Genomic DNA, 24,260 nt, shown 5'->3' on the forward strand with positions numbered 1-24,260 from the left:
GAGTATCGATTGCGCACGTATACATGCAACACGGATGTGTGTGGTCCTCCCCAGGTTTTGACATGAATTACAAATGACGTCGTGAATGACCCAGCGTTTTCATTTTATTATTACTAAATTAATCGTCGTTTATCACGAGTCCTAAGAGTCGTACCAGTTCAATTCATCAAAATTAATTTGTATTAAATGAAAACAAACAGACAAGTTGAGTCATATGTCTTTCTATGACCGTATTCCTACCAAAATCTGATTTTCAATACACTAGAAACGTGTTGATATGTATATCTTTTAAAATCGCCGAATGGTAACCACAGTCACCGTGGCACAGTAGGCATCTTTAGCATTCATAGTGCAATTGGCAGTGGTTCGAACCCCGGTGAAAATTTTAGTATTTTTTATTCTTGTTACTACTAATGCGCTGTGCCGTTTTTCAAACACGCCCCTGAATGAAATTGATGGGCAAGATAGCATAAAGATAGCATAATGGTTTAATGGACTATTACTAGGCATGTCCACTAAAAATTGAAGTACATTTAAATTGATTCAGACCTAACTTATTGGCTTGGAATTGATGAAAGAAACATTTTTGGTTAATGTTTTCTGGTGGAATCAGGAATTTCTTGAAACACCCTGATATAGGCCCACATTTGGATCAAAACAAGTATGTGCGCCATTTAACAGGCCTGGGATGTCTTGTATCGATCACTTTCTCCATAGACAATACGTGTGTGAGTGCACGCACACAGTAAATGAAAAATCGTTCTAGTGGAAACTGTATTAACAGTGGTCATCCCTACTATTACACTTGAAATCCAGTTAATCCACACACCTTCTATGGAAGACATGATGGAAGACATAATACCTTAAACCTTTCACACAGATAGTGTGACCTTTTCAAATGGAAAATTCTTGATTTGTTTTTACAGTGTCTTGAATTGTCGATGTTTTTGATCAAAAAACATCACTCGGTGTATTTTGAAACTCGAGGCATTAACTCTTCTCAAATTAGCCCCAAATCATAATTTATTATATGCACGTGTAGCAAACACCAATGGGAATAATTGGACGTTGTTTGCGGAGCCTAAATTTGGTTTGATTTTATTTCACAAAAATTCTAAGGTGAAAATTTTGACCTGACATTTCCTTTTTGGATTTCCAATTTAAATTCATTGATATGTGATATTTTGAATAAATAAAGAGTACGCTTACCTTTCTGCAACACTTCCCGGTATCATCAATCATCTGTTGATAACCAACATTTTAGCTGAAAACAGTCCCTTTCTAACATTTTTGAACAAAATATGGTTCAAAAGTGCGTACGCTACGCGTATATACTGGATCAGCGAGGTAACTTCCCGCAAGTGACATAAGGGCGGTATATTCAAACGCTATTGTCTGGATCATTGAGTATCGATTGCGCACGTATACATGCAACACGGATGTGTGTGGTCCTCCCTAGGTTTTGACATGAATTACAAATGACGTCGTGAATGACCCAGCGTTTTCATTTTATTATTACTAAATTAATCGTCGTTTATCACGAGTCCTAAGAGTCGTACCAGTTCAATTCATCAAAATTAATTTGTATTAAATGAAAAACAAACAGACAAGTTGAGTCATATGTCTTTCTATGACCGTATTCCTACCAAAATCTGATTTTCAATACACTAGAAACGTGTTGATATGTATATCTTTTAAAATCGCCGAATGGTAACCACAGTCACCGTGGCACAGTAGGCATCTTTAGCATTCATAGTGCAATTGGCAGTGGTTCGAACCCCGGTGAAAATGTTAGTATTTTTTATTCTTGTTACTACTAATGCGCTGTGCCGTTTTTCAAACACGCCCCTGAATGAAATTGATGGGCAAGATAGCATAAAGATAGCATAATGGTTTAATGGACTATTACTAGGCATGTCCACTAAAAATTGAAGTACATTTAAATTGATTCAGACCTAACTTATTGGCTTGGAATTGATGAAAGAAACATTTTTGGTTAATGTTTTCTGGTGGAATCAGGAATTTCTTGAAACACCCTGATATAGGCCCACATTTGGATCAAAACAAGTATGTGCGCCATTTAACAGGCCTGGGATGTCTTGTATCGATCACTTTCTCCATAGACAATACGTGTGTGAGTGCACGCACACAGTAAATGAAAAATCGTTCTAGTGGAAACTGTATTAACAGTGGTCATCCCTACTATTACACTTGAAATCCAGTTAATCCACACACCTTCTATGGAAGACATGATGGAAGACATAATACCTTAAACCTTTCACACAGATAGTGTGACCTTTTCAAATGGGGTTACCTAAATGAGAGACTTCATTCAGATCTACATCCACTAAGAATAATAATAATAAAACAATATTTATATAGCGCATTGTGAATATCAGATTCCTCATACGCTTTACAGACTTAAAAACTACCAAACACTTTACAATACCGTAAACGTTCGCCTAATGGGGCTTTTGGATTCTTAGAAATGTGAGAGCGCCATCCTTGTAAAATCTCAACAGCATTAAGGATACGTGTATGTTAAATTGAGCAACCTGGACATAATGCCTCAGAAAAATATCGTGACATGACCCAATACTTTAGGTCACTAGGTTAGTTGCTAGAGCAGCAAATGTTTTGGGGTTTCTTCAGGTATTCTTTCTCAAAGTGCCATTGGACTTAATTTGTAAATCGATTCATACGTTATAACTCATTTTGGGAAATCTTTTTATAACATTGTAATTTCTTCATATTTTTTTAAATATTCTTCAGTTCAAAATTACACCCTTCTATTGTCTGACCCGTTAGCTCAGTCGGTAGAGGGTGCGCCTTGAATGGTGAATGGTACTTGTTCGAATCTTGATTTCTGCCCCCACTTTTATGTGAAGAAGGGTCAAGAAATGTTTTTGGATTTTGTCCCCATTTTACGAACGAATATGGTGAATTAATTTAATTTAATTTTTATTTTCTTATTTTTTTTTAGATAAATAGGCACTGCGAACAAACGGCAACAAAAACCGCTAACAAAATTTGCTCCACCTGCTACCTACCTAACAATGCGTGATATATTCCACTACATTTAACAGTTTTAAAAATGACCTTTGAAAAATAGAACGGCCTCAATGTTTCAAATTGTGTAACTACATTACTTTATTCATTTATGCATTATAAATGATCAGCTATTTTTTCTTTTCTTAAAAGGATCGAACCCAAGTAGATCAGACCATTGATCATATAACTATCAGACCACGAAGTAGTTACGTAACTCCGTGATGGTATCGGAACCAAGCACTGTTTGTATGGCGATCATCACGATCACGCTTACTTAAGCGAGTGATCCCGTTGACATAGTAACATTACGTAACTTCGATACCGGGCTTCGATACTGAATAGTTGTTGAGTGCACATAATATGGAAAGCCATTGGGGTATTGTGTGCCTTCCAAAGCGCCTTATAACAACATGTTCTCATTGTGTTGTGGAATCCTAGCCAGTATTCAATGATAGCTATAGAGGCCTTGCGTTTATCGATTGGCTCCAAACAAAGGATTTGAACCGGTTTCTTCCCCGTAATCATGGCGCAGTGCAGTCCATTCAATCAAATGTTGTCATCAACCTATTTGATCGTAGTGCATTTTGTTATGTGTGTGAGACGAACTGTCGCGGTAGATGCAATCATGCTTTTGTTGAATGCATTTGAGTAGTCCGCCATATTTACGGGATGATACGTCATATGCACAGCCTCTATTCAGTTTCGTGTATGATTTTGTTCGTTCACTCATTCAAATTTTATTTATATAATTTGAAGACTGAGATTGGGGCAGAGGTTATCTTTTGAATCCTCTTAGAGGGCTATCATTTTTTTCGGAAGGGGGGTCCCAAATTTACAAAAAGTCTGCGTCAATAAAATTGCGCACCCCCGGCCCCCTATTTCGGCAACAAAAATTTTATGATCCCAAACCCCAAAATTGTATTGAAATCAGTCTTTTTGAATAAAATAACACACTTTCTGTGGTCATCGTGTGACTCCCTACATTTTGGTCATAAAACATTTTATGACCCTCCTATTATTCTTTCCAAGACATTATGACCCCCGTATATTTGGGACCCCCCCTTTCGAATAAAATGATATACCTCTTATGACCACTGATGCATAGGCAAGGACACTCGCGCGAATTGAAAGACTTGTCGCACGCAACAGTTCGTCTCACACATAACAAATGCCTATACAATCAAATAGGTTCATTACAACATTTGATTGAATGGATTGAGTTACTCTAAAATGAAACGATAAAAACAAAGAATCATGAAAAAGACACATACAAGATAAAATAATAAAATTATATAAACAATGTTAAAGATAAAATCAAGAAAATAGAGAATAAAATTTCCTCAAATCAGAAAAAAAAAACATTGACAGACTTCATAATCTGTCAGAAATTACTGCATGAGATTCGAACCATCAATCTTCTCCACAAGTTCTCTTTATCCTCGCACTATAGTCTAATGCTCTGCTCACTGGGCCACAACGTATCAGGTGAATGATTACCGCATTATCATGAACAAGTTTGTTCGATCTTGTTCATAATTGTATGTGTCGATAGGTTTCACCCTTTAACTACACGTACCCTTAATGATCAGTGATAATAGTCGGCTTTTACAGGGATGGCGCTCTCTCATTTCCATGAACTCCAAAGCGCCATTAGGCGAACGTTTACGGTATATTGTGTTAGGTAGGATTATTTGAAACAGATTATACCACCACTACACGGGCACACCCCCACATGCACACACACCCACACCCCAACCCACCCCAACACCGATGATCCCCATCCCCATGGTTCATGTTTTGTGCATTAACCCACATAACCCGATGTATATTTTGGTCCGTGGGGATGAGTCCGGGACGGGGATGTGCGGCCACATTCACCCCCATTCGTCAACTCCCTCTCACCATGATCCCTCTTTTTGTTTTACTGAACGCCCTCTCACCTAATTGTTTTGAATGAGCAAGTGCCCCCCCCCCCCTGAATTCTGTTAATAGCAATACGTTATAGTGCCTTACTCATAAGTCACCCGTTTCACATGTAACCATAATTAGCCTGTTGTGGTCCGCCTGCGTAACCATAGGGTTGTATATACTGTGGGGGAGGCCCGCTATATCCTCCCTGTGGCTGTGGTGGTCCATATCCTCCCTGTAGCTGTGGTGGCCCATATCCTCCCGGGTATCCTCCTTGTACAGGCTGCAAGAATAATGGGATTAACAATACAATTTCAATAATAAATACTACTACTACTACCACTACCACTACCACTACCACTACCACTACACTACTACCACTACCACTACCACTGCCACTACCACTACCACTACCACTACCACTACCACTACTACTACTACTACTACTACTACCACTACCACCACCACTCGTCGTCTGCAACTCACCGCTGGTCCTCCCTGGACAACAATCGTCGTTTGATTTCCACCAGTAGTGCTCCCGCTGCATAATCCAACGCATCCCATAATACTTCCAATAAGAGCAGTTAACCCTGCCAATCCACCAATCACTGCTGCTGATATATGTGCTGCGCGAACATCCTGTTCACATGAAAATATATAGAGGTTAATGAGGTAACCAATGAGGAAGCCTGCTTTTTACCAACGTAACAAAAGCGCTACCTCATTGGTTAAAACCCCAATCGCTCTTGAGCGTAAATTCAACACAAAATGTCTTTAAAAATGACAAAGTTCACGGATCAACATTTTCGCGCTTATACCCATCATGTCCATAACAATTTAACTCTTACAATTTTTTGTCAACACTCAAATTCGTAACTCTAAACTTCTGTCTGTTTGTCTTTTCTGTGTTTTAAAATTTAGTACACTACAGTAAAACTGAAACAAGAAGAGTCTTTAAAACAGACACAGTTTACGGATCAAGTGTATATAGTAATAGTAATATAGTCCCGGGGAATATAGTTCTAGCAGGCATAGATAAGAAAGAAGATCCTGTACGGTAAAAGACACAGCGTCACGGCTGTGTAAAAAGAAACCCATCATCATCAATCGTCACGATCGTTGTTAAATTTGCTGCAATGGTAAATAAAGAGCCATGAAAGGTGCAATGCTATTAAATGCAGCAGAATTTGTTAGTTTATGATGTCATGAAAATGAGACGTTGTTTACCAGATCATTTGCGAAGGTACAATCATTAATAAACGGATCACATAATATATTCTGTCTGGCCCATACATTCCATGTGGCCCACAACGTTTCTCCAATAACCTGAACTCCAGCAGCTAGTAAGGCAAAGATGCACATCACCATGAATGCTATCAACTGAAATAAAAACAAACACAAATGAATTTGAATGCCGGGTCGACCCCATAGAATATAAAAAGCAGAATATTGGTATGTTAAAAATCAAAATGAGGTATGGGGCTGGCTGGGGGTGGCTACGGGGCGTTATCTCAAAAGACAATATTGCTAAGACAATATTGTTCAAGGTTGCGCCGCAGGCTTATAAAGAAACAATGTTGCTCCAAAAACAATAGCAAACAAGCTTAAACTTTAAATTACCCCCGATAGAGGGCAGGGCCTGAAGAATGAGGGAAATTATGGGGTATCTCAAAAGACAATATTGCTAAGACAATATTGTTCAAGGTTGCGCCGCAGGCTTATAAAGAAACAATGTTGCTCCAAAAACAAAAGCAAACAAGCTTAAACTATAAATTAGCCCCCGATAGAGGGCAGGGCCTGAAGAATGAGGGAAATTATGGGGTAAAGAGTAAAAAAAATGTAAAATATAACAGAATTTTCGTTATCAGTTCGTCATCCTTAAGGTTACTGTTGCTTTCTTGCCCTGCGGGGCCCTTATACTGGGGTCCCACTTGGAGTGTTTAGTCGTCGTATGGGAGTCTCCGGCCTCGGGCCTGCCGGCCCTGCGGCCTTGATGTTTTTGGTTGATACTGGGCCCCAGCATCAACAAACAACAATGAGTAACCTTAAGGGTGACGGGCTGTCTCTAATTAAAAAAACCTTAATGTTAAAACCTTGAGTAACCTTAATGTAACGACCTTGAAATGTAACTTCTAAAAATACTAGTTTTTTATATTCTATAGTGTTCTAAAGTGGTTCCCGACATGTAACATGTAACAAATTTAAACGATATGCAGATGTCGAATAAAACGATTCTAAGCTTTACAATTATGTAGAAACATTTGCAGTATGTGATTTTAAATTCAATATGGAGGGATATGATTATATTATATTGACATACATAACAGGTGTAAGAATTCATCTCTGAACACCTCAAACTTACACAAGCTCAATTCTCTCCATCACGTGATCCTCTTTTTTGGAAGTGGACATGGCTAGAAAATCTAAACTCGACGTGCATATCGACTTGACAAGATTAGGAAGTCGACATGGTGATGTAAACTATCCGGCCATGTCGACAACATACTGATACCAGATTTACTTGTCTAGATTATCTCGCTATGTCGTCGTGTAGGAGGACACTTAGACGCTTCCGTACAAATTAGCATGAATGTGGCAGAATTTGACCTGGGGAATTTGACTTATGGAACTTACCGTACATCGTGTACCATCTTGACTTCCGAAGCAACAACAGGTAGACGTACCCAAACCACCAGCGATTAGATACTAAAAAAGTGAAAAGCACCATCATCATCATCATCATCATCTCCATCGCCATCATCATTGTTATCGACATCATCAATCACTGATATCATCATTATCATCACCATCGCCATCATCATTATTACCATCATCTTCATATTCATCGCCGTCGCCATCATCATCTTAATCTTCATCACATCATCATCACCATTCTTCGTCATCTTTAATATCATCATCAGAATATCATCATCATCGCCATCGTCGTCTTCATCATCAACGTCATCATTGGCATCATTATCATGGCCATGATCATTATCACCATCATCATTATCATCATCATCAACAGCATCATCATCATCATCATCATCATCATCATCATCATCATCATCATCATCATCATCATCATCATCATCACTATTACTTTTTATGCATTTTCCTTTCATTATTTTTTACCCTCTAACGGTTTTTAAATTGTCGCTCACCAGAACACCGGCCCATATAGGGGAATATATATAGCTGTCCGAAATAATCCAAATATCGCTGTATGCAGTAGCTATTGCGATGCCCACTCCAATAGAAGCCATACCAAATACAATCAATATAGATCCTACCACTATAGCGCCACAGTTGCCTGCGTTGCAAAATTCAGGTCCTCCATTATTTATTGGCACTGGTCGGCCATATTGATTTCCAGCCATTTTGTAATCTCGGTATTTATTAATCTATGGGTATATGGTAAATCTGTAAGGAAACAATACGACAGTGAATCACTACATAGGTTTGATGTTCGAAACAAACCTTGGGGGTTAAGACCCACCTTTTCAGCATCGCTATCACCCAAAGAGCCCTTATTTTCCATTCGATCTATCTCTACAATTTCAATTTGAACAGCAACTCATTTTATCACTGATATTTCTCTAAAACAGTGTAGCAAAGCCATTTTAAACTAGAAATTCAATGTTCAATGAGCTTGACTGTTGTGGCTCTCACTCAAAAAGTCATGTTTCATCTAATGATATTTAATTCAAGTCCAAAAGTCCACCCTTTACTAGAAGACCCCATATTTTTACATTTTTGTCTCACCGAATGCTCTTTGCTAAGGTTTCAGCCTTACACCCGTATCAACCTCCTATTGAAGTGCCCTCCTCCGATCATATACCCAAACGGTGCCGATCCGTCTAGGTATTACCTACTTTTCAACGGAATATACAGCAAGTCATCCACGTACTGTATATGGGTGGTACTGATCCCTAAACGAGCCGATACCTAAATGTCCCGAAAACATTTACCCGAGGGCTCTTGGTTCATGTACATAAGAGAGATTCGACTAAAGTTTTTGTCAGGCATGTCAGAGAAGAACGGCACTTGTTTACATTTTGAGAGCGTGCAGAGCGTAAACATGGAAGTGATGTTCTGATTGGCTGAATCAATCGTCTGACAATCATAGCAACAGACCGATAATCTGATTGGCCGATTGTGCGTCAAATCGTTGGTCGGTGCAGATCGGCGCCCTTGAACTGAACACAAAGCTCCGCGTATGTCGCTCATTAAGTGGGCACTCGCGTCAATCTGAACAAGGGAGTGCCGTTCTTCTCTGAAACCCAGTGTAATCATCATGCCTCTCTTCATAGTCTTGTAAATTATAATCTGTCATTAATTAAGGTCAAATTACCGTCATCATGACAATATTGGGCCGACGGACAAAATTGCGTTGGCCCATCGTTCACGTACCAACATTGTGCCAACATCCAGCAATCTCGGCCACGGCGGCCAGCAATATGGTGTGCCAACGTCGGGCCAACTATGCTTTACTATCTGGGCAACCACACCATAGGTATTACTTTAATTTGACCCCGTATTGTGGTTAAATTTGACACCGGCATGGTCATTTTTGTCTACCACGGATGGCGTGGTCAATTTGACACCCAACGTGTCAAGGTGCATAATTAACTACCAAACATGGTTTTAACTTTTATCCACGGACATGTACCCGGATGTACTTGTACGTAAGTAATTTGTTTATGTGGTTTTATTGAAAGAAAAGTATAGAAGAAAGTTTTTCAAGAATAATTTTGGGCATACGTTTGTCCGTGTAGTGATGGCGTTATACGTCTGGATTAAACACTAAACATAAATTAGGCTAAATGAACATTAATAAATCAAATGTAAATCAAAGCAAAATGTTACATACCATACACCAACACCCTGGAGTTTTTCCAGTACTTTTAATTCCTTAATATCAACTTCTCTCATGTACAGTGTTAAATTTAGTGGTAACCTTGTACTTGTTGACTCTTGCAATGATGTTAATAGTGTTAATTGAACTAGGCCCCATATTGTAAAAATTTGACATGATAAATGGGTTAATTGTCAAGGTCAGAGCTCCGTCAGAGCATGACGACACAAAATCTATATGGCATGAAATCCATACCAAATGAGTATACTGCACGGTTAGCCCTTTGTTGCACTTTGCATATTGGTTCAGAGATAAAAGATTCAAATATTGGTGCAAAATATAGGAGTCTGGCGAGTTGTATTAACGATATACATAGTTCATTTTGGATGGCACCACTGACATTATTTGCTTATTAAAGCTTCCCATCTTAACCTGTACAAAACGGTTAATGTATTTTACCTTCTACCTTCTGCATTCTGCCTTCTGTCAAAATAATATTTGTGAGTTATATGTAACGAGTAGTGAAGCGGGGGCGGGTTCCTACTCATATCGGAAGACTGCTGGTTCGAGCCCCGGCAACACCGTTGAGTAAGGCATTTTATCTCGATTACTCCTCTCCTCTCCACCCAGGTGTATAAATGGGTACCGGCATTCTTAATCTTAAAGGCCGGGAAGGTAACAGACTCGCAGTGGATAATTTAATTTGATCATTTATCTTTATTTACAATTTAAAGTTGGGAATCCCCTTGTCATGTAATCACAGTGAAGAAAGTAAGGACTATTTATGCATTGGGAATTCCCTGCATTACAATGTAAAAATGGATTTGACGTCATATTGGGAATCTCCTAGAAAGTGTAATGTGAAAGGTTAATGTTTATGATTAGTCTTGGGAATTTCCAGATTACATCATATGTTGTGAAGATGGGGATGAAGTAATGGGCTATTAATATAATGGGACTTTTTGGTGTTCAGTATAATTATAAGAAAATGTACATTTTGGCAGAGATTACTACAGTGTTATTATGGGGTAGGTAGTGTACTTACAGTACATGTCAAAAGAAAGGTAATTGCGAACTAGAGATATCTTGTGTAGTCAATGTACTACTATCCAGTAATAACGGAGAATATCTAGAATACATCAAAGTGCGTGCCTCTTCCAAGAAAGGAATATATTCTTCTGTTGACTTGCCGAAGTCTGGTTTATGAAACAACACATCAGGCAATGTAAGTGGAAACAGAGCGACTGTATGCAAGGCATGCTTGTTTTCCATTAGAAATTGTGTGAAAGGTGAAAAGAGCACAATTTATGGAGATTGTCATCTGTGCGAGGATTTTATGCAAAGGTCTTTAGGATCTTCACAGGACATCAGTAAATGACATTACGAAACAGTGTATTTGATTAATTCTTACTGATTGTATGTATTTATGTTCACTCACAAAATTATTGTTAAATCATACTTTATTTTTGATTAAAGATTCAGATTTTGTTAACTTAATCAAACAGTGTGTTTTCTTGTGCATTCTGAAGTGAACTAAGGGGGCAAAAGGTATTTGTGGCCTTGAGTCAATAAGCGACTCGTAACAATCTCCCACAGCAACATTTCACAGTGGAGTCTGGCCTAATCGCTAACGAAAAAAAGATCGGCACTCTCCGTCTTGTAACAAGTGTAGGTTCGACTCCTTTACTTTTATTAGGCCCCATGTCACATAGGGGAAATGGTAGCTCACACAAAAAATAGCCAGATTCCCTTTCCTAAAATAACGACAAAATCTGTTGAAACAAGCTGCTGAATTCTGCAAAATTGTGATAAATGAGGAGAAGTGCTGCTAAATATGTGTGATTTACCATTTCCCCCCATGTGACATGGGGCCTAAAAATTTGAAATCCTTCAAATCCTACAAAAGAAGATCTGTTGGGCTATTCCATTTGAATTTCATACTGCCCACCCGGCAAGACATCTTCCACACAGGGAGTGTGAATATCAAATGGAGTTGCCTGAATGGGTGACCTGTTCATATAACCCCCTCATCCACGAATCCACTACAATGATATATATTGGGTTTTGAGGGCGATATTGCTATTCTGAAAATAGTGATAAAAATAATTACTAGGCACGCAAGAAGAGACACAAGCAAGAAAATACACAATTATTCAAAAATAATAATTTTAATTGTTTAAACTATAATATATACACCATGAAATACACACATTTTCTAAAATGCATAAGAGTGGATTGAGGAACACCACCTTAAAAATTCAAAAAATAACTGTCCCTTTATGACCACCCCTTAAAAGAGTGTCTCTTACTCGTTTACATTAAAAGAATATATACTTAGAGTATACTAATTCGAATATATTAACAGCTTATAACGTGTATGCTAGTACTATTATGGTTTATATCGTGCGATCAAAAGAGACCTTATTTGCACAATATAAACATAATTCGAATACTGCATACTTATAGTCGAGTCACGAAACTTCAGGTCCAGGAGTCCGGAGTCATCATTGAGCTATTTTGCAGGTTGTTTAAAAATTAAGTCGAGTCAATCGATTCCCTGTACAATTTGAATGTGGAAAATATTGAGAAATTCAATCGAGTCCAGTCGCGACTGTTTACCGAGTCGCGATTCATGACTCGACTACAAGTCAATACACTTGTATTACTATAGTAATTATTAAAGATAGCATGATGGTTTAATGGATTATTACACTTGAAATCCATACACCTTATATGGAAGACATGATACCTTAAAGCCATAATGTGTGATTTGCTCCACAGCAACGCCCTCAATCTTTTTCGAATTTCTACTTTTTGCACCATTGTAATGGCCATTGGTATACATAAATGCCATGTAAAAATTAAAGCCCGAAGTGCTTTAGTTACAGTAAAATGTAACATTTATAATAAAATCGGAGATCTCCAGTTTTATTCCGAGCTCACTGATCGAGTGCTGGATAAACATATCGCGTGCGTGTTTATTATTGAATCAATGAATCAGTGACGTACCGTATAAACTGTATGCATATCGCTATTCGTCTTACGTCTTGTTTGTACATCACATTAGCTGCGTGTAGCTCTGCCAATAATCATGATAATAAATACGATCAGGGAGATTATACACACACTGTACGTGCTGTCCGTCTTGACGTATAATTTGTGTGTATATCGCTATTCGTCTTACGTCTTGTCTGTTCGTCCTAGCTGAGTAAAACTACGCCAATATGCATGACAATAATACGTTCAGCGAACTGATACGTGCATTGTAGGCGCTGAAATGAAATAGCAATTTTCTTCGTTTTACTCACTGTTCGGCTCGAAATCAAAAGGGGACAATGTGATCAGTAGCTATCAGTGAAAACTAACATTTAAATAGAAATCTATTCTTTATACAAATCACACATTATTGCTTTAACCTCCCACACAGATAGTCTGACTTTTTCAAATTGGGTTACCTAAATGGGAGACTTCATTTGCATTAATTTACACCCACTATGAGAGGAGTGTATGAATGTCAACTGGATAGGACAGTCACAAACCTCTCTGTTTGATTTGAACGATATTGGAGATAATTATGTATTTCAAAGATATCATAAGATGCTAATAAAATGCGACTGTCAAAATCGGAAGATAGATAAATAATCGATATAATGTAACCATCATAATGTGTAGTCAGTATGTAGCCAGGATTTTAGTTTGAGGGGGGCAAAGCCAATTTTCCCCATTTTTCAATTCAGGTAGTTGCATTGCCGCCGTGATGATTCGTCTTATTGTGTTAGGTAGGATTATTTGAAACAGATAACACATACACCACCACCACATTGTCACAACCCCACATGCACACACACCCGGAGTGGGTTCTCCCTGGTTGAAGGTAAACGGGGATGTGCCACGGTCTTGGGGTACCTTTCAGCGATTTTGGTATATCGATGGGTGGGTTTTCAGTGGAGACCAATGCGCCCAATTGGACGCATTTTGGTAATAGTGCTCTTAAAAGCGCCCAATTAAGGCAAATTGGGGTGATTTTGGGGTGTTTTTTGTTGAAAATTGGTTTATTGATGGGTAGCAAAAACTAGGTATAGAGAAAGTCAGCATCCGAAAGTCTGCGTGGCACATCCCCGTAAAATGTTTTTCGAAGACCCCCCCCGGGACACACCAAACCCACCCCAACACCGATAATCCCTATCCCACACGGTTCATCTTTTGTACATTAACCGAATAACCGTGGTCATACATATCTTACATATACACCCACATAACCCCATGTATATTTTGGTCCGTGGGGATGGGTCCGTGACGGGGATGTGCGACCACATTCACCCCCATTCGTCTTACTGAACGCCTTCAAAACTTACACATTTGGTCAACTTTTATATTTTGACTCAAAATTGTTCCCAGTCTCACAGAAAGACTCCTTATTTGGTAAAATGAGCCTTCCCCTTGAATGAGTTTTTTGGTGTAGTTTTGTGCCCGCACATCCCTGTCACTTCCAAAGTCGAGTCACTCGAGTGCCCCCCCATTTTGTTAAGCAATCTATATTGCCTTACTCATAAGTCATCCGATTTACATGTAACCATAATTAGCCTGTTGTGGTCCCCGTGCGTAAGCATAGGGTTCTATGTACTGTGGGGGTGGCCCGCTATAGGTGGACATCGGATATCCTCCCTGTGGCTGTGGTTGTCCATATCCTCCCTGTGGCTGTGGTGATCCATATCCTCCCGGGTATCCTCCTTGTCCAGGCTGTGAGAAAAATGGGATTAACAATACAATAATAATAATAATACTAATAATAATAATAATAATAATACTAATAATAATAATAATAATAATAATAACAATAACAATAACAATAATAATAATAATAATAATAATAATAATAATAAATAACAATAACAGCAGCAATAATAATAATAATGATGATGATGATGATCTCGAACAATGCTGACGCATTTGCAAATTGCATTTTGCAATGACAGCAAATCATACACCGAGTTTCGCTGCATATTCACCTCATTTTAAATGAGTCCAAAAACAGCCTAAAAACATTAGGCTATATAATATTATCCAGTGTCCAAAAAATACGGTACAGTTACAAAGGCAAAAAAAAAAAAAAAAAAAGGGTTCGTCTCAAAGCTTGCGCGCGCGTTTGTAAAATCCCACGATTTGACAAAAACAAATGCGGAAATTTTAGTTTTAGAAAAAATCGGCGAAAATCAGACTTTTTTCTCAAAATACCATGAGTACCAAATACGCATTTCGCATTTGTTTTTAAATTTCTCGTGAGCTTTGAGACAAACCTTCTTCTTTTTTTTTTGGCCTAAGCTATCGCGTTTATCTACGCATCGCTGTTTGTGCGCGAGGGATTACAAAGAAGAAGTTGATTAAAATCAGTGAATCAAAGGAGTATTTCGTGATCCTAGCATCCTCTTTTTATGACATTTTTCTGTAGATATCCACGGAAAAAAAAAATTTCAAACATTTGAGTTGATTCCGATTTTGCGTTTGCGAATTAGCCTACGCATGATTTCTGTGTATTACACTGATCCATAAACGAATTAATCTTCAAGAATTAATTAAAAGTGGGGGCATGGTGCTATGGATCACGAAATGCTCTTTCAAATGAGACTGATCAATCTTTAATCAATTAGGGAGTTGGTAAAATTGTGTGCAATAAAATCTCGGAGGGTGATGATGCATTCATTTGCAAATTGCATTTATTTACGCACCGTGAAAGACTGGTGACCACTAGTAGTAGTTCCCTTCATCCAATCAGATTTATTTTATATCAAACGAAAGCTAACATCACCCCCTAAATACACTTTCCCCCATTAGGTCAACAGATAAAGCAATTCAAAGTTATTTTAAGGCGAATATGATATTTCTGTTGAAAACTACCTATCCAAGCACATTTTTGACCAAAACGTAGGTTTTAAACTTCAAAACCTCAAGTGTTCCTTATAAAAGTTTTCAAAGTTTATGTCATGAAATGAAAGAGCACACTTATATTGTCATTATGTTACCATCATTTTAATGAGCAATGGCCAATTCTCTTTCAATTGCAAATCTTGTGCAAAAAATTACTATTTCGCCTGTTGTAAATTCAATGAACTATGACTTTGATAAAGAGTGCTTACAAATTGATGTGATGCATCGGCGGCGGAACCTTTAAAAAAATTCAGCTCTAGCTCTAAAGGAGAGGCGAATGATTTTCTAACAATTCCAACGCACTCGTCGTGTGCAACTCACCGCTGGTCCTCCCTGGACAACAATCGTCGTTTGATTCCCACCAGTAGTGCTCCCGCTGCATATTCCAACGCATCCCATAATACTTCCAATAAGAGCAGCTATCCCTGCCAATCCACCAATCACTGCTGCTGATATATGTGCTGCGCGAACATCCTGTATATGAACATATAGAGAGGTTTATAACCAATGATGAAGTCCGCTTTTTAGCAACGCAACATAAAGCGCTACCTCATTGGTTAAAACCGCAATCGCTCTTCGCTCAGCGATAGAGTGTAAGTTCAAAAACATCCCTTAACAACCTGGTCTCTCTAATATTCAGTCAATATCGCACTGAATCACATTCGATATTCAGTATATATCGCATTGAATATACGGCAGTTAATAGCGCCCTGTTGGACTAGAGCGGTTCCCGCACCATAGCTAAACTATTCAGCTGAACTGTTCAGCTATTAAACGTTGTACACAGTGATTTTCATCACCCCAGTGTACTTTTGTACTGTTTTCCTGACATCTCTGTGGGTTCTGGAATTGGCGATTTTTGGTCATTAATCTTTGGCACTCTGCACCGAACTTTGCCTGTTTTTAGGCTTACATTGGTTGTTTGGTTTTTGTCTACTTATGTGCTCAGTGATTTTCATCGCTTGTTCTAGTACACTTTTTCTTCTAATGCCTATTTTGTTCCCCCCCCCCCCTCGTACTGTCTAGTCTGTATGTTCCCCCACGTCAAGTTGGTGTACCTTGCTTTTTTCAGTTGTTCATATATTCAAGGTATCCTCTTGTATCATTTATTGATCCTTGATGTGTTTTGTGTCCTCGTCCGTTGGATTCACCATTACCTACTTCTTTTATTAAACGTTAATAAATAATGCCACAGAATATAGAAACTAGTATTAATTTTTGATAAGTAAAATGTGAATAATGTGAAATGTGGATATATAAATTAGCCCCCGATAGAGGGAGCACACCACTAAATCAATGCGCCATTTGTGTAACCCTTTTGTGTAATGAGTTCCGGTAAACGACAAAACCTTTTTTGAAGACTTTTGGGCTGCTTTTTAGACTAATAATCAAAGAGAGTATCGAATTATAGCTGAAATAAAAGTGTAAAGCCTATGCATGAATTTGAGTCGCCAACAAAGTCGCATTTTTATAATTATCGAGAAAATAGGTCCGCGAATTAAAAGTGGACAGAAACAGGTTTGCATTGTTGAAAGCATGTCAAAACCAGTGAGGGCGCTGTTAACGGCCTCGTACAGGGAAAAGTAGGTGGAGGGCTATACATTGATTGAAACATATGTTAAACCTTTGAGTGATTTGCAATCGACTGGTTATCATAAAATATATCAAAAAGCGCCCGAAAGGCCTTAAAACGAGCAAAGAAAACCGGCATTTTTACACGTATTTCAATGGGGCGATTATTTAGTGGTGTGTTCCCTAGAGGGCAGGGCCTGAAGAATGAGGGAAAATTATGGGGTAAAATTAATGTAAAAAAAGTAAAAAGTGTGAAATGTTATCGACAGCCCGTCACCCAGTAGAGTCAGCCGGTCACCCTTAATGTTACCCATACTGTCTTGCCCTGCGGGTCACTTATATTGGGATTCCACTTGGAGTGTTTAGTCGTCGTATGGAAGTCGTCGGCCCTTCGGCCTCGATTTTATTGTTGATACTAGGCCACACTCCAAGTGCCCCCCCAAAGGAGAAGTATAGCATTAAGCAGAATAGTTAGGCATAGATAAGAAAGAAGATCATGTACAGTAAAAGACACAGCGGTGACTAACGTCACGGCTATGTAAAAAGAAACCCGTCATCATCAATCGTCAAGATCGTTGTTAAATTGCTGCAATGGTAAATAAAGAGCTACAAATGGGGGAATGCTGTAAGAGCAGTTTTTAGCTTTATGATGTTATGAATTTGAGATGCTGTTTACCAGATCATTTAAGAAGGTACAATCGCTGATAAACGGATCACATAATACAGTCCATGTCGTGGCCCACAACGCTTCTCCAATAACCTGCACTCCAGCAGCTAGTAAGGCAAAGATGGACATCACCATAAATGCTATCAACTGAAATAAAAGCAAACACAAATGAATGAAATGAAAACAAACACAAAGGAATAAAATTCATACAAGGTTTGATATTTTCTACCGGGTCTTTTCTTGGAAATCTCATAATTAATATAGTAAACATTTTAAAATTATGTCAGACCATTTTAAGGTTGTTTCCGTTTTGTAACAGGGCATGTCCCAGCAAACACAAAACGTTTTTGACATCATTCGCAAAAAGTTATAAAAGGTTGTCAGAAAACGTTTAAATGTCGGGTTATATAAAGGGTACATTAATGGTATAAAACGTTTTCATAACATTAAATAACATTTGTTGGTAATTTACTGCACAGCAAACACAAATGTTTTACAGAAAACATTTAAATGTCGGGTTATATAAAGGGTATAAAAACGTTTTAATAACATTCCAAAAACATTTTTGAAACTTGGTACAAATCATTCTAAACAGAATGTTATTTTGGGGTTGAAAAATATTTTGGAAAAAATGTTTACTCAAAATATTTACAATAACGTTTTTAAAATGTTTTCACGACCTTTATATAACCCGACATTTAAATGTTATTAAAACGTTTTGTAAAAAACATTTCTGTGTTTACTGGGTGCAAATATTTTAACATAATGTTATTTAAGTGTTGACAAAATATTTGGCCAAAAATGTTTGCAAAAATAGTTTACAATGACATTTCGAAAACATTTTAAAAATATTGTTGTAGTGTGTTTTCATAAAAAACGTTTTAAAACGATTTCATGACCTTTATATAACCCGACATTTTAATGTTATTAAAACGTTTTTACCTAAACCAAAACCCAAAATATAACTTATTTAAAACGTTTTAAAAACATTTTTGTGTTTGCTGGGGTAACAGGGTAGAATAAGAGTTGCCCAGCAGACAGCAGGTAAGACCATGGCCAGATATAGTAACATGAGTAGATTAACCTCATCTTTAAGGCATTGATAGTCTTGCAAAGGAATCATGAGAAGTGTAGGATGGTATATCGTGTAGGACAACCTGGCCGGTTGTTTTTTCTCGCTAGAAGAACGATTGTTTCAACGGGCGTTGTGGGATTTCACAAATAATGCGCCTTCAATTTTAGTCTCAAAGTTCAGTTTTTAATGTACGCAATAATTATCCAAATACTAATCAGCATTTGAAATAGTTAAGCTTAATTCGGCGTCTTTTGTGTAAAAAAATTTTAATAAAATTCCGGACCCGGAAATATTCCATTACACAGTTCAATAGCAGATTACCATAACACAGAGCTCAGAATGGTATTCTTAATATTGCAAATTTGTGGCTCTAAGTTACTGCTCGGTAGTCTAGGAGTATTCAATCTAGGCAATGCCTTCTCATTTGATTTCTTCGCAAAATCTCTCAGAGCCCATGACTGTAGTGAATCATTGATTTACTGAAAATCGGTTGAAGTGGTTCTCGACATGTGACAAATTTAAACGATATTCGGCAGAATTAAAGAGCTTATTTCCAAACCGTGTTGTCCACAACCCCATGTTTCTCATTAACTTGTGTCATACAATCACAATTACTTTGACAGGTTTGACATTGGCACAATGAGTTGTATCATCATTTGTATGAGTTGGGTTGTATCATCAACAAGCCATTATTTACCATAACAAGGCCTCACAGTATTGTTACTGTGCATCCATCCACTGTTTGCTTTGTAATGGTGCATCCAACTAAAATTATAATATATAATGACCCAGCTTTTTTTGGAACTAGAGATAGATGCCGTTGGTGGCGTCTGACCAGATGAAGGGGGCTATACCCGGCTAGACCCATGACGTCGTTTTTTTGGCCCAGATCTAAGCTGTTTCGTATATTTATCAGCGTTTCTGAAACCCTTCTGAAACCAACCCTTCTGAAACCATCCTAAGGCATTCCATGCGCTACAATGTCAAAATTGTGGCTACATCATAGATATCTGGGCCATCTCAGAGCATTACCTGGTCTTCGCATATGAAAGTAATTAAGGTGTTCCATCAAAGCTATCGTCGTGCGCTGCCACTTATCGGTGGTTCCGAGAACGATGCGTCAGGCCAAAATCACCTGCTTTGAGTTTACGCAACACCAAACACGCAAACACACTGTTTAGTTACATAGAACTCTTATGATTATTTAGTGCAGTATGGCTATCAGATCCTTAAATAAAATATTACAACAATTATCAAAATTATTACAAAGAATATCTTTAGCTATATTTACTTAACCAAGCCTGGAGATCTTGATTGGTTGTGTTTCTGAGATTCCGTTGATGGTCTCAGTTCTTGATCCAAGATCCGGCAATGTCCGAGATCCTGTCTATTCAAGGTAAACCCCACAATCTCAGTCCAAAGTCCTGATGAATATGTTTTCACGATCCTAGCTGCTATGCTAGTGCTTTCCAAATCGTCGGCAGAGTGCTACTCTATCGTAAGTGACACTTTTGGCCAAAATGAGATTTTGACGAATTATGGGAGGCCATATAAAAACACACCTTTAAACCAGGTTTTAAGTTTCAAAATTGCTTAATTATTTTTTAATTAATAAAATAAAATATCGTAAGTGCAATGCAATTTTAATTAATGCATGCAAGACTATCGTATGTGCCACTTACGATAGTCTTGCACGCTAAATTTGTTTTTCATTTGCTGCAAGATCATCGTATGTGCGTTGTCATCATGCTGTTCATATCTCCCATGACTGGCAATAGAGACGAGTTTTAATTTTTTAGATTCAGTAATAAATCTTGAGAGATAACATTACGGCGAAAGGTGTCTTGCTATTGTAAATATTATGTGCCAAAATAAATTAACACTTGTTAAGAAACATAAAATGACAAAATATTGGACATTTGAGCCGATATTACGCATATCCTAATTTAGCAATGAATGCTACACTATCGTATGTGGCACATACGATAGTGTTGCACTCTACACTTATTTCTATTTGAGTGCAACACTATCGTATGTGACACTTACGACATCTAATTGATCTAAATAAGTAAATAATTCATCGATTTATCAACTTTAACACCATTTATATATTTTATATTATTAAAATCAAATTCCTTTACATTCCCATGTCATTTTATGGCTACATGGAAACAAACGGCTACGAAAAACACAAATATGCTCCTTCTGTAAAACTGTCCAAACTGCACTTACGATAGTGTAGCACTCTGCCGACGAAATGGTCTTCTATGTTGACCGCAAACTCCTCTCTTGGAGATCTCTTGAGCAAGCTTTCTGCTCCAGACTATGACAGACTATGTTAGTCCAGCAATATACCACAGTTCGATGATGGAGATATTTGAGTCGACAGCACAATCAAGCCTTTGGCGTATTTAATTCTCTCTAACACAAGAACCGTGAACTGAAGTTTGAAGACTTTTAGAACATCATCCAGTCTCCTCTAATCATTTCCTATCCAGGCTTTTTATACTATTTCTTATGATTCTAGATTAATATAAACTATTTACATCATATTACAACATTTAATCATCCCATATATGGCATATTACCTCATTTCTTAAAATAGATCCTTACATCACCACAAGCCAATCACTCATTAGTCAGTTCTAAAAATAACACATTACCTCAACACCAACCAATCAGACACTGTACCATGATTTTGGCACAGTGCCAGCACTTAGTACTGTGTGGTAATCAAAACCATTAGAGTATTATCCAAACGTCTCCAGAACTTTCTGCATATTACTAGGTATACGAATTTCTTGTTCATTCGCATTCTAGAATATTCTATGTAGAAATCAATGGAGATAAATATCAAAACTAGTAGAAATTAATGTTTGATGACAAAATACATACTTTTAAATGAATATTATGAAATATTTTGGGGCACATAACACCCTCCCCTTAAAGAAGGATGGGGGATCATCACAACCCATTGCAATATTGCACAAGCAAATCAGAAATATGGGTTTGTGGACTTAAAGCCTTAATGTGCGATCTTTTTAAATTTTTAGATTTTTCTTTTTTTCTTCCAAAATGATAAAATAGTTAATATGCAATCATTATGAAAGTTCCCAATACATTTGGATGCGAAAAACATTGGAAAACATCATAAACTTCACCTCTATCACTCGAAATATCTCGCATTTTTTGGATTAGGACGGCGAGTGCGGCCTCAGAGTTAATCACCTTCGCAGCCAGTTTAGTTACGCTTCCTCAAAATGTTCGGAGGGAGCGTAACCAAATGGTTTCGTAGGAGACTACGATTTGCGACCATTCCGACATATTATCATAATCTGAAAAATTATGATAATATGTCGGACCAACAGAAAATCATCCCGTTTTACTACAAATAGGGCGAATTTGACAGTTTGCTCATTGAGTCGAAACATGTGTAAGTATTACAAATATGCCAAAAAAATCGGTTTTGAAAAAAATAAAGCTATATTCTGAAAAAAGATCGTACATTAAGGCTTTAACAGGTTTGGAAATCAGCTCTTCAGATAGGGGCATGGCTAGAAAATCTAAACTCGCCGTGCATATCGACTTGACAAGATTAGGAAGTCGACATGGTGATGTAAACTATCCGGCCATGTCGACATCTGATACTATCTTTACTTGTATTATCTCGTTATGTTGTCGTGCATTATGACACTTAGACGCTTCCGTACAAATTGGCATGAATGCGGCAAAATTTGATTTATGGAACTTACCGTACATCGTGTGCCATCTTGATTTCCGAAGCAACAACAGGTAGATGCACCCAAAGCTCCAGCGATTAGGTACTGAAAAAGTGAAAAGTATCATCATCGTCATCTTCTTCATATTTACCATCATCGCTGATATCATCATCACCATCACCATCGCCATCATCATTATCATCACCATAACCATCATCATTACCATCATCATTATCATTATCACCATCATCTTCATATTCATCGTTATTATCATCTTTTTATTTATTTATTTATTTATGGCATCATCTTCATCTTAATCTTCATCACCACCATCATCGTCATTCTTCGTCATCTTCATCATTATCATCATCATCAGTCATTGATAGCAATATCAACATCGCCATCGTCGTCATCATCATGAACGTCATCATTGGCATCATCATCATCATGACCATTATCATTATCACCATCATCATCATTATTATTACTATTACTCTTTATGTATTTTCCTTGTATTAATTTTTACCCTCTAAATTTTTTAAAATTGTTGCTCACCAGAACTCCGGCCCATATAGGGGAATAGATGTACCAGAAAATCCAAGTTCCCCCGTATACAGTAGCTAGTGTGATGCCCACTCCAATAGAAGCCATACCAAATACAATCAATATGGATCCTACCACTATAGCGCCACAGTTACCCGCGTTGCAAAATTCAGGTCCTCCATTATTTGTTGGCACTGGTCGGCCATATTGATTTCCAGCCATTTTGTAATCTCGGTATTAATTAATTTATTGATATATGGTAAATCTGTAAGGAAACAATATGACAGTGAAACACCACACATGTTTGATGTTCGAAGCATGTTTGTTACAAACCTGTGGGATCACTCCCATTGTGTAAATGACGCATATTTTGTGGGGAATACCTATCATATTATTATACTTAGCCTGAGTCTATGTTAAACGTTAAATTTGAAAGAGTGTGCCCATCACCTGACCATCAGCCAGATTTGCCATGCAAAAAAGTGCTTCTGAACATCATCATGAATAGAATGAACAACAAATGGAGCAAGAAATATCTGATGATCAGGCAGGATTTCGTGAAGAAAGGGGGACTAGAGACTTCCTCTTTACATTATTATGCTTCATAGATTACAGTAACGCTTTTGACAGTGTTCGCCATCCTCAGATATCGGAAAGAAGATTGGTTTCACAAGTCATCTTGTGGACCTGATCAGTCGCTTATATGAAGACCAGTAATTTGCTGTCAGAACAAGTAGTGGGGACACAAATTCAAGATGGGAAGAAGGCTTACGGCAGAGCTGCGTATTTTACCAAATCTATTTAACATCTACTCTGAAGACATGAGAACAGCTTTGAAGGAGTTTGAAGGTGGAGTGAAGTTTGGCGGTACAACAAGGATCACTAGCCTGAGGTACGATGATGATACCACTCTTATTCGTAGCAGCAGAACAGAGCTGATTG

The 24,260-nt window shown here is 37.8% G+C and overlaps 2 protein-coding genes across 6 annotated transcripts in view; both read right to left on the bottom strand.

Annotated features, from left to right (window-relative positions):
* Nucleotides 1-4,813: 4,813 nt before the first annotated feature.
* On the bottom strand, nt 4,814-10,039 carry LOC140137487 (uncharacterized). 3 transcript variants are annotated; one of them, XM_072159200.1, is made up of 6 exons: nt 9,373-9,392; nt 8,124-8,382; nt 7,594-7,665; nt 6,187-6,339; nt 5,446-5,598; nt 4,814-5,242 (listed from the first exon to the last, which is right to left on the bottom strand). In XM_072159200.1, the coding sequence occupies exons 2-6, from the start codon at nt 8,337-8,339 to the stop codon at nt 5,081-5,083; spliced, it is 756 nt and encodes a 251-aa protein (XP_072015301.1). In that variant the 5' UTR covers nt 8,340-8,382; nt 9,373-9,392; the 3' UTR covers nt 4,814-5,080. The 3 variants fall into 3 exon arrangements, with proteins under 3 accessions (XP_072015301.1, XP_072015300.1, XP_072015299.1); XM_072159199.1 differs by having other exon boundaries at nt 9,314-9,375; XM_072159198.1 differs by lacking the exon at nt 9,373-9,392 and adding an exon at nt 9,833-10,039 and having other exon boundaries at nt 4,815-5,242.
* A 3,924-nt stretch (nt 10,040-13,963) lies between these two features.
* Nucleotides 13,964-24,260, bottom strand: part of LOC140137488 (uncharacterized) — a 39,900-nt gene continuing 29,603 nt past the window's right edge. For all 3 annotated transcript variants that reach the window (XM_072159201.1, XM_072159202.1, XM_072159203.1), the window contains exons 2-6: nt 23,331-23,583; nt 22,809-22,880; nt 17,991-18,128; nt 16,064-16,216; nt 13,964-14,557 (exon numbers count right to left, since the gene is read on the bottom strand). In XM_072159201.1, coding sequence (XP_072015302.1) covers nt 14,381-14,557; nt 16,064-16,216; nt 17,991-18,128; nt 22,809-22,880; nt 23,331-23,540 — 750 coding nt within the window. In that variant the 5' untranslated portion in view covers nt 23,541-23,583 and the 3' untranslated portion in view covers nt 13,964-14,380. The remainder of the gene's footprint in view (nt 14,558-16,063; nt 16,217-17,990; nt 18,129-22,808; nt 22,881-23,330; nt 23,584-24,260) is intronic.

This window comes from Amphiura filiformis, chromosome 17 (genome assembly GCF_039555335.1).
Source record: "Amphiura filiformis chromosome 17, Afil_fr2py, whole genome shotgun sequence".
Classification (NCBI taxonomy): Eukaryota; Metazoa; Echinodermata; class Ophiuroidea; order Amphilepidida; family Amphiuridae; genus Amphiura; species Amphiura filiformis.

Coding starts and splice junctions, on each gene's coding strand:
- LOC140137487 (XM_072159200.1), bottom strand. CDS start 8,339: ATGGCTGGAAATCAATATGGCCGACCAGTGCCAATAAATAATGGAGGA. Junction 7,666..8,123: donor CTATATGGGCCGGTGTTCTG/GTGAGCGACAAT, acceptor TCACTTTTTTAG/TATCTAATCGCTGGTGGTTT. Junction 5,599..6,186: donor GTACCTTCGCAAATGATCTG/GTAAACAACGTC, acceptor TCATGTGAACAG/GATGTTCGCGCAGCACATAT.